The sequence below is a fragment of the Ziziphus jujuba genome, chromosome 5 (genome assembly GCF_031755915.1).
Source record: "Ziziphus jujuba cultivar Dongzao chromosome 5, ASM3175591v1".
NCBI lineage: Eukaryota > Viridiplantae > Streptophyta > Magnoliopsida > Rosales > Rhamnaceae > Ziziphus > Ziziphus jujuba.
In genome coordinates, this window is record NC_083383.1 from 4,124,268 (window position 1) to 4,135,647 (window position 11,380).

Genomic DNA, 11,380 nt, shown 5'->3' on the forward strand with positions numbered 1-11,380 from the left:
TTTAAATATTTACTTATCTATATTAATTTTTAAATTAATTTTACTTATCTTACTTTTAAAGATTTATATTTATCTACATTTTAGGTTATACCATTTACAATAGTTTTAATACAGGTTAGAGTTACAAATAATATCTTTCAAAAAAACTTTTAAAAAAAATTGCCATTCGTTCAAAAAAAAAAAAAAAGAAAAGAAAAGAAAAAAAAAGAGTTACTAATAATATAGTATTACAAATTAATATATCTTAAAAATATAAAAAGTGAATCTAATAAAATAATACTTTATTAATTGTTTGAGAAATTAAGCATGCTTAAATGATAAAAGATTACCATCTATAAAATTTTTAAAATGAAGTTTTTTGTTTCTTAATCAAACTTATAGGCTTTAGCTGGATGAGAAACCACCAAAACCTTAACACCAAAAAAAAAAAATAATAATAATAATAATAATGTCCTTACTAAAAGAGCTCTAAACCCACTATAATAAGATTGAGAGCTTTTAAAAAGCTAAGGAAAAGAAAATGCTAAGCATCCTCCCTGTCGAGACACAACAACACCATAAATGCCAGTGGGCTTCACCCAAAGAAAAATAAAAATAAAAATAAATAAATTAAATTAAATTTGCAGACAACTTCATCTTGAAAAATAAAAGTGATACATAAATTTTAAGCTTAATAGAATACACATTAAGAAAGCAACGTCTCAAAAGAAAAGGAACCGTGTTCATCTGAATAGGCTATGAAAAAAATATACAAGTTCATTGCATCTTAAGGTTATGCAGTTCAATGTACAGAGAGCAAAATCAATCTTTTACATCAATTTCTTGTTAGGTATCTTGTACCGATGCAGAGTTTTCTCCATTGTCAATATGTTTCAATAAACTTTTCCACAGCCACACTATTTGCATCAACCCACCGTTGGCAACATGCAAAAAAAATACCTGTCCTCGTATCCCCAAATATGTTGACATGAACTTAACAACAACAAACAAACAACTTATACCTATAAAATGCCAATCCAACTCCTTTTCCTGTCAACAAAAACATACCATTAAAATGTTACTCATATTGTGGTTTAAAAAAAAAAAAAAGAAAAAAAAAAAGAGGAACAAATCACAAAAATAGTTCACAACTCATTAATTCAAATGAAATATGATATTCATTAAACACAGGAGAAGATGGTGATAAGTATAAAACATACCTCTGAGGGGTTGAACTTGAACACTTGTTGACATGTTTCGTTCAAAAGGTCGGCTATCAAGCAGCCAACAAAGAGACCAAAGGGTATCATCAATTCCTGGTTTCTGGAGATGGAAAATAAGAAATCCGATAACGAGCTAGTAATCAAATATACCATCAGAGACCATTTCAATGCTTTCTGTCCGAGGAAAAGCAGTCGACCCACCAGAATATCCACTGCCTTCTTCCGATCAAGATCCTTAACTGAATTGGGAATGGCTTCCCACAACTTCTCCTTTACAGTACCAATTTGCAATTTGACCTTACTTGGCTCGCCAAACTCTGACATTGAAACTTTCATACAACATGTGGACAAGGCCTCCTTATGGATGCATGGCCGTTGGTACCTTTGGAATTGCCATGGTTTCTGTTTAAAAACTTTAATCTGTTCCCCCAAACAAACAAACAAAAAATTGACTTATGTACAAGTTCAAATTCAACATCTCTTTATAATTATTTGTTTCAAATAGTTACTTCAATATCATATTAAATAGCTACCAAACATTTTATGCATTCCTGAATTTCCTAATTGTTCTTATCAATATTTGAAATTTGAAATCATATAAAGACTGAACCAAAAGCCACAGTTTTATTCGAGTCTTCATTTACAACGTTACCAATTCAACTTCAGCTCAAGTTTCACATACAGAACCGTAAAAAAAATCGATATTTATCATATCTTTTAACTTTTGACTTCAACGAATAAAGCACTAACAATGATTCTTATCTCCAATTCCACAGAAAATAAAATAATACTAACAATAATAATAATAATAAGTAAGAAATGGTACTGGAAATTTCGGAGCCGGCGAAGGAGGCAATGAAACGGAAGCTGGTATTGAAAGCGCCATTCGCACTGTGCTACTTCTTCTTCACTTGCGCTTTCTCGTCATTGTCTGTCTAGGGTTCAAACTTCTAACCGATTGCCGCTTCTGCAAACCTTAACTTTCCTCTTGGCTCGGTGTATATCAGGGTAGCGTTGGGCCACCCTATTTGGATCGAAAGTACTTGAAATTGTCCTCAATCATTTTCGGCCTCTCTCTTTGGAACTTGAAAACATAAGCCCAACCCATTAATAAACAAGCCCTCTATACAATCTCCTAAAGCCCAATGAAAAAGGCCTGGATGAATTTAGACAACCCAGACCAAACAAATGTACTACAAAACTCAAGCCGCAGGCCGTCCCCGCAGTATATTTTTAATAAAACAATAATTAATAAAGAATGGGTACATTCTTTGATTAAAATATTATAATTTACAATCAGTAATTAAAAGTTATTTTTTATAATCTAGAAGCTAACAAATTTTTTAAGTTTTAATTTTTGTTTTTGGAATGTATAGAGATATAAAAGAATGTATTTAGAACACGCACTTTTGCTGGGCAGAGCTCAGAAAATATATACCAGTAGTATTAGTTTGATTAGATATACAAGATATATTTGAGCGAGCTTGCTGTTTATGTCCTCAGAAGGAATAAATAAATTCCTTATAGCTATCAGCAGATGAAATTAGACAAATTAATAAGATAAGCAATGGAATATATATAGAACAAGATATTATATACATAGGAAGAAGTAAGAACTATCATCATCTTAAATTCTTTATCCTAGTTTGGAAAACCAATAGAAAAGTTGAAAGAGCTAGCCACAACCCATTGTCCCAAAAAAAACAAGAAACCCACGGCAATCTCTTTTTGTTCGTCTCGTAACTGCCATTTGTAAATAATTCATATTTATTTTATTCATGTTATTGGGGACGATGATGGTCAGCTTGCAATCCTTAATTCATATTTATTAATATAACAAAAAGTAGGTTGTCAGGTCTAAAGCAGCATAATTAAAATTTTATAAATAATTTTTTTATGTTATGCTAGCGAGTGAGTGTCATTATCACTGCATAAAAAAAAAAAAAAAAACAAAAACAGAAATAGAGAGAAATGGCACTGGGGATTGGTTTTAGAAATTAATATTATTAGAGAATGGAAAAAGCAGACAAAGGAAATCGTCGTCTGGCTGTTGTCAAGGCTATATTTGGCCTCAATCACGGTTGTTATTTTGTGTTTAATTAACAATATAATCCACCACGTCACCCTCAAGTTGACGGGAATGTGCAGCCTCCTCCAATTAATAAAAGTCAAATTCCAAATCTTGGTGTTTTCTTCTGGGTTTTTTCTCTTCTCCAAGGATATTCCTTCTAACTTTACAGGGAGGATTTAGTCATACATATAGTCCTTGTTTTTAATTATTTCACATAATTATATATTAATTCTTAAAAATATCAACTAATTTGTGTTTCCTAGTTTTTTTTTTTTTTTTTCCTCATAAATGGAAATGTTCCATAGTTTGGATGGAATATTTTATGTGGTGTTCACTAGAATAATATATATATATATATATAAATAAACATCGTTAAGTTACATGTATATGTGTGCAACATGAGCTAGCTTAGAGTTAATTGGTTTTTTATATATACCTATACAAGTGCCAGAAAAAGCAATAGGCTCAGAATAACTAGCTAGTTCTGAATTCTAGCAACTCTGTAGAATAACTATTAGGAAATCTATTCTTTAACATATAATATTTTTACTTTTCCCAACAAAAAAAAAAAAAGAAAAGAAAAGAAAACCTTACAGATCTCTTTTTTTTGAGATTGATGAGGTTCAAAAAGCGATAGTACTGAGTGCCTTCAAAAAACTATCAATTAACCTCAAACTTTAAAATAATGAACTTTTATTTTATATACAAAATCTACTGTATGCATCGTGTGAATGGGTGAGGTTAGACTCAAGAAAGCAATGATGCCAAAGTCATGATTTCACTTATATTAATCACTCGTTTAAAATGAGATTTGGTATGGCTTATGGGTCCTATATTTTGAATTGCTTGCTGAAAAAACAGCTATCAATTTCAATGTATGTCAACCGATTCAAACGAATCATGACCATGACATTACCAAACATTGCATTGTCAACACAAAGACAATATTTTGATCCAAAATATTTTAGACCTAATCAATTATTGTACTCGTGCATAGTCAGCCCTTTCCTTTAATTTATGCCGACGGGAGAGGTTTTCAGACTTCTAATATTATCTTAATTTCATCTTAAAACTGGGGTTAGCTAGGTATATAACTAATTTGAGTAATAAACACAGAAAAAGGATGCATGGTTCGTTAGGATGGTCAAAGTTGTTACCTAGCCATTTTTCATGTATCTACTTATATATATGAAATAACTGACTGCAATTATGTTGTTACTATCAGGGAACATTGCTCTAATATATTTCTCTTGTAGCTAGGGTTTTGGTCCATAGTCTTAGTCTTAGGGGGCTACTATGTCTTTCATAAGTGTGACAAGAAATGAATACAAGTTGCTGAAATGAAATCCAAAACTGGAAAAATTTGACTTGACAACTCCACAACAGATCTCCCCCCTTTCTTTTTGGTTCGAGAGAACTGCATGCAACATCAACAGCTATAGATTCTATCAACACACATTTGAAATCTTTAGACGAAACTTGATTTATGATTTAGGAAAGAAAAAGAGGGATATATGATATGGTACATTTATCCTCCATAAGGATTAAAAAATTAATGAATAAAACCCCGCAAACTCTTACATGAAAACAGCTATCAAAACAGCTAAGCAAATTAGTTGTTAGGTGTAAGTTTTTCTTACGCATGACATTTTATTTCCAGCTCTCAATTGTGGTCATATAACTAGACAGCTAGTTTTCTGGACTTGACCTATCTTAAGCAGTTGATTTCAAAACCTATAAAAAAAAAAATGGAATTTTTCGCCATCAACAGTAAATGTCCGTATTTATAATTAATGCATGCGTTGAAGATATATCAGAAGAGCATGTGTATTTATTGACCATTATTCTTCTCTATCTTTTTGGTACAATAGTAGTATAGTAAAATTAGTTACTAACGTTATAACGGATTAAAAACTGTAACTTAATAACCAACAGACTAGATGGGTAGGCGCATTTCTTTATGTGTTACCCAAAATGAACTTTGCAAGTCGATCAATATTTATAATATAAGAAATGTGTTCAAGAAAACACCTACCACTCTACTTTGTAAACTTTATTTCTAGAATTAACGATAAGCATGCATATATTTCTTCAGTCAAGTTATCCAGCTTCGATCGCTCCAATTTTCGACCAATTGCATACATTGCTTCACAAACACTGTCTAATTCAACATCAATATGAGAAAATTTTAGCCTGGAAAATATGTATGCATTCCACAAGAGAAGTAGCTCATTTTACACACAAACAATTTTGATCATAAATTATTATACATTAGTCACAATCGGTGGAGCATAAGCATGGAATTAAAAAAGGCAAATAGTAGTACTACTGAATGAGTTGAATAATAATAATCGTTAGGGTTTGATCTTCCAAAAGAAAATTCATAAACTTTCCTTCCCTTTCTAGCTACAGATCTACATTACCATGTACACAGAATCTTTAGTGCGACCTCTGATAACTCAACTCATTGAAAAGTGATTCTTGTGGCATTATCTCTTGCTGTAAACCTTCATAGTCTGAGTTAGCTACAGGTTGATAAACCAAGGAACCCATCTCACCCCAAGTTCCTCCATTTCTATCAACATTATGCATTAAAGTAGCTTCATCCCCATACAAGAACTCCAGCCCATCTAATGTCCTCTGAGGGTTGTTGTACATTACCATTTCCTCAAGCTCAGCCGAATAACAACTACTACTGTTATTATCTCCTTGCAACATCTCAGCATATGTATTGTACGGATGATCAAGTAGCGGTGCAAATTGAGTACTGCTGGTAGTGTTGCTCGCTAAGACCGTAGGACCTGAAGATATAATAGATGGAATATTACTGGCCGCGGAGTCCTTCTCATAAACTTGTTTAGAGGAAGAGATACTCTCAATTGGGAATAGTTGATCACAACTGGATATTGTTCCATCATCATGGCTGATTGGTTGATGAGAAAATCTTCCTCCGAGCTTGATAAGCAACTTTCTGAGAGATGCATGGTCATTGAAGGATGGTTCTTGGTTTGAATATTGGACTGCTGATGCTAGCAAAGGCAGCTCTGGCCAGTAAGGGTTTGGGCTGTTATTAATAATATTATTATTATCGGAAACCATGGAGTTTGATCCGGCCGTCCCTTTTTGCTTACTTCCTTTCCGAGCCTGTTGATCCTTACGCTGTTTACCAAGAAGCTTCTTCTTAAGCCTTGTGTTCCAGTAGTTCTTTATATCATTGTCAGTTCTCCCTGGTAATTGTGCTGCAATTATAGACCACCTATAATAAACAACCCCCCCCCCCCCCCCCCCCCCCCAAAAAAAAAAAAAAGAAAAAAGAAAAAGAAAAAACAAGGTTGATTAATTTCAAAGCTAATGAATATATATTATGATCAGTAAACGAAAAATATCGGAACACACACACAGACACAAATATATATATACCTGCTTCCAATACTGATATAGAGGCTGCAAATTATGTTATCTTCTTCTTCGGAGAAACCTCCATGCTTAATATTAGGGCGAAGATAGTTTAACCATCTAAGGCGACAGCTTTTCCCACATCTCTTAAGGCCTAATTAATTCAAAATCGAAACAAGAAAAGTTCATTTTAATCTCTAAATGTGTAAGATATGTTAAATTCACTGGTAAAGTTTATATGATTTGCTTCTAGCTATATATTACTAATTAAAAGAAGAATTTAGCAAAGCAAAATGAAAGAATTAGATCATTATTTAGCTATATATATATATATATATATGTCAAAATCAAACACATACCGATCTTCTGGGGCAAAGCAATCCAGTTACCGCCGGTACCATGCTGTTCAATATATGACTTGAGCTTAGCATCTTCTTCAGGAGACCATGGTCCTTTCTTCACGTTGGCTTTGTCACAGCAAGGAGCTCTCCCCATGTTCTTCAATTTTTTTTTTTTTTAAATTCTTTTTTGAATCTTGTGTTTTCTTTGAGCTTGATGATGTAGCTTTCTCTCTCTACAATGTAAAAGAAGAATTATAAGAGAGAGAGAGAGAGAGAGAGAGAGAGAGAGAGAGAGAGAGATTAATATTATAATATCTGTAAAGGGATAGAATTTAAAAGGGAGGGTGTTGATTAAAGAAGTGTCTATGAATAGAAAATTCCAGAAAAATGAGTGTGCCAGGGTAAGAAAACAAGGATTTTCTCCTTGTCTTTCTTAGTCCAGAATCAATTTGTACATCAAGGCTGCTGATTTTCTTGGAACCGTAAGTCCAATAACCTTTACCATCAATCAAATGGGACATACATTAAGACGTTATACCATTATAAGCTTATATACATATAAATTAGATAATATATAATGCCACAAATATTATTTATTTGCCGCATCTCAAATTATTGTTGCTGTGATATTATGACATTGATCATGCTATTAGCTGTTATAAGATTAGGACTAGTTGATGTTGAGACCTAGCTATATTGATGGATCCACAGTTGCCACAAAGCCTCCAAGTCAATGGATTTATTTTGAACTATAATATATATTTAAGCAAAATCTCATGCCAAACCAAACTTTATTGGTTGAATAAATGGGTGAATAAAAATTAAAATATTATTAATTGTTGAAAAGAAGAAGAAAATGAAGGTCAAATTGATCATGGATCCGATGTGGCCGTAGCATGTCCAAAGGTCTAAAACTATATGGAAGAGGGTCTAGAAACAATCTTACAATATATAACCGATGTTGAAATAATGTGGAATTTAGTGGGGGAGGGGGGGGTTTTCCTTTTTGGTAGGTGACCAAATGACCAACAATGAGAAGAAGAACGCCACCGGATTTGTAAGGGGACATAAATATTTTGTATATAGAATATAGTGATGGCTAGCTCGTTTCTCGAAGCTCTCTTTATCCCTCTAGTCTTTTTGTATTTGTGTGGCAATTAAATCGAGTGGAAAGCTTCACTTGCCACTATCCACTGCGTACGACCACATGGCCCCTACATGTTGCGCCACGTGTCGAATAGGAATTGATTAATGTATATGAAATGAACAAATTTGTTACGTTTTCTCTTGCACTCTATCGATTCACAATGTATTGTATACGAATAAATAATAAAAATCCAGATCACGGAAAACAAACATGAATCAAAAGTTTATTTTGTATATATATATATATATACGCATATTTGTTTTTTTTTTTTTTTTGGGTGAATATATATTCATATTTGTTGCAACAGAATTAATAAGAGAATTGCATTGTGACTTGTAAAAAGGGTAAAAGGGGATTCAAAAGTGGGCTACTAGCTAGCTAGTTGTAACAATTGTTATAAGGAAGGAGAAATCAAAAGGAGATAGGGATTCTATGTGCAACGTATGTGGGTGGGTAGAGACCAACAAATGTCACATCAGAGGCCTTCCAGCCTTTGACCTTTTGTAGTTGGTCTCTCTGCTCTCTGCTTCTCTTCCGGTTTGGATAGTGCGTGACAGATATACACATAATCTTATATATGTTCCTGCAACAACGCAGTCATTCTAAGCATATTTTTAAAAATATATCCAATATCTGACTGTTATTTCAAAATAATAATAATCATCATTTTCACAGCAAAAAAAAATAATAATAATAATAATCATCATCATCATAAAAGTTATATCTGATTGCACCATGACCAAAGCCTCCGCTCAACACCACTCCATGTCATCAATATACTTCAGTTATTTACTCTTTCGCTTTGAGACTTGCTCTCAGAGTTTTATTTTTCTTTTCTGAAAACTGTGATTTCAGTCGTTGAGTAATGTCTGAATAGTTTCGAATTTGCGAGGAAAAAATAATAAAAATACGTAAAATATTTTCGTTTCATTATTTGCCAAAAAACTATAAAAAATATATATATAAATTCATACATATAAATTGAGAATTTGAGAATAAAAGATGCATTATAATTTTATTTGGAGGTATTGCGAGGATTTTAGCTTCTTTGTTATTCAAATAAAGGATAAAGATAAAACACATGTGCTTGAGCTCGCATGAGGGTGGTTTGAATTGAAAAAAAAAAAAAATTGTTGCCAATTATTTAATTTAAAAAAACAAATTGCAGGAAGAAAACGTTCAACACCTCCACCTGCAGAAATGTTAAAAATCCTGACATGGAAAACAAAACTCAGAGCATTTATAAGGGATATGGTTTAGTTGGTCAAAGACCACTTTTTTTCTCAACCCTCTAATATCCCCACCAAGCTATGTCTCTTTTCCCTCTCTCGTAATTAGAGATATAATTCCAATTTTAAAGGGCCTACATGTTTGAAAATTTGATGTTTTTGACAAAATCTTGGTTTTACAGTACAGCTAATACAAGCCCCATTCCAAGATTTACTATAATTTTCTTCATTTGACGGAAGCAAAAGCATTTTTGTTTTTTTAAATGATGCGCAAACAAAATTAACCATAGCTACTTCTCCACGCAATACATTACCTTTTTTCCTGACCATATCTTTTTAGTTGGATATATTTTCGCTCCATCATTAATAATTAAACTTGGCACTATTATATATGCTTTCTGCATTCAACAGTGACTACCCAAAACCTGAATATTGCATATATATAATTAATATCCGAAGAACGAAAATTCTCTTACATGGAAAATTGGCCTACAGATATCATACAAATCAATGGTTATATGCATTGAACAGATATATTGGACTTAAAACTTAAAGGCGACATTCAAAATATACCCACGAAGGATTTGAGCAGTCAACATCTTTTAATGAGCTTTATTGGCCGAGTTTGTGTCTGCGTTTTCTTTAGCAAATTCAATTTTCTTCTCTGGCTGCGAGTAACATATATGCATGTATCTGGTGACATAATCCAATATTAGTTTGCCTAATTAAGTTACTCCATGACTGTAATCTTTATATCTGGGAGTGTACCATGTCATTAATTTTATTTCCCTCTAATATTGTCTGAGTTGGACTGAATGAAAAAAATAAACAAATAAATAAATATTGCCTACCAGACTAATGTTTTTTTTATGGTTTTATCGTGAACCACGTTTCTATTCCTTCTTTTGTTAGAAATATCTTATGTTACATTCACTTAAAAATAAAAAATAAAAATAAAAATATACATTAGTTGTGGTTTTTGACCACAACAAATAGTTTTTAGCCACAACAATTAGTTCTAGCAACGAAAATAATTGTAATTAAAACTTTTAATGTTTTGAGCACAACATAGTAATAGACATTTATTATGGCTAATGCCCTCTTTTTTTTACGTCGTTAATTTTTCACATATGAGTTCTTCTATGTAATTATAAATGTTAGGTTCACATTGTTGACTCTTATTTTGCTGACCAGCTATATTTCTAACTGACTTGATACAAATCATTCGAAATTCATGAATGTAATTAATATGCATATTGACAATTTGATATTTATTTATCATGGACCGCTTGTTTTTTCTCTACTTCATTGTTATCGTGTCGGAGGTTCTGTTGCAAATTTATCCCTAGCTTTTACGTATTTTTCGCATCAAGGATCCGCCTAGTCTTGACTGGTTTTATTATCCAAGAATTGGGCTATGTTGCTTGTCTCCTATTTTTAACTTTCATTAATCATAAATTCCACATTCTTTTTATACAATTTTATCGTATTCAAAGTATGTTACAAGGATTCTCTCAAAAAAAAAAAAAAAAATGTATGCCACAAGGATAATAAATTCATATCAGCTAAACATGCAAAACAATGACTTTATATCAATCCTTTAACAAAGTCAAAACCAATTATATCCTAGTCACAATCAAAAATTATATCCTAGTCTAACGTGAAGGACTAAATTGTTGTAAAGCCTGTTTTGGACCAAGATTAAATAGGCCGAAGCCCAAACTATCTTCGACAGGCCCAGTATTTAGTTTGCAACCAAAAGTCCAACCTCTTATGAAACATCCACCAAGGTAACTTCATCAACTCTGACCTCGTATCCATTGGCGTAGGTCAAATAACATTATCATTCTTACAAAAACTCCGTAACCCGAAAAATACTGTTAATTCAAAAGAAGTACCCAAACATCCAAAATTCATCTCGACGTACAATATTAACTTCTGAATCCATCTTTGCAATTCGTCAAAAGAAATTCAACAAAAACATATGCTAAAAA

The 11,380-nt window shown here is 32.3% G+C and overlaps 2 protein-coding genes across 2 annotated transcripts; both read right to left on the reverse strand.

Annotated features, from left to right (window-relative positions):
• Positions 1–637: 637 nt before the first annotated feature.
• Positions 638–2,190, reverse strand: LOC107420611 (uncharacterized). The gene is made up of 3 exons (XM_016029607.4): positions 2,029–2,190; positions 1,200–1,622; positions 638–1,029 (listed from the first exon to the last, which is right to left on the reverse strand). Exons 1-3 carry the CDS (start codon positions 2,086–2,088, stop codon positions 826–828), a joined length of 687 nt encoding a protein of 228 aa, XP_015885093.2. The 5' UTR covers positions 2,089–2,190; the 3' UTR covers positions 638–825.
• Positions 2,191–5,505: 3,315 nt separating this feature from the next.
• On the reverse strand, positions 5,506–7,524 carry LOC107420595 (transcription factor RAX3). Its single transcript, XM_025074590.3, has 3 exons — positions 7,029–7,524; positions 6,694–6,823; positions 5,506–6,529 (listed from the first exon to the last, which is right to left on the reverse strand). The coding sequence occupies exons 1-3, from the start codon at positions 7,162–7,164 to the stop codon at positions 5,713–5,715; spliced, it is 1,083 nt and encodes a 360-aa protein (XP_024930358.2). The 5' UTR covers positions 7,165–7,524; the 3' UTR covers positions 5,506–5,712.
• Between the last annotated feature and the right edge of the window lie 3,856 nt (positions 7,525–11,380).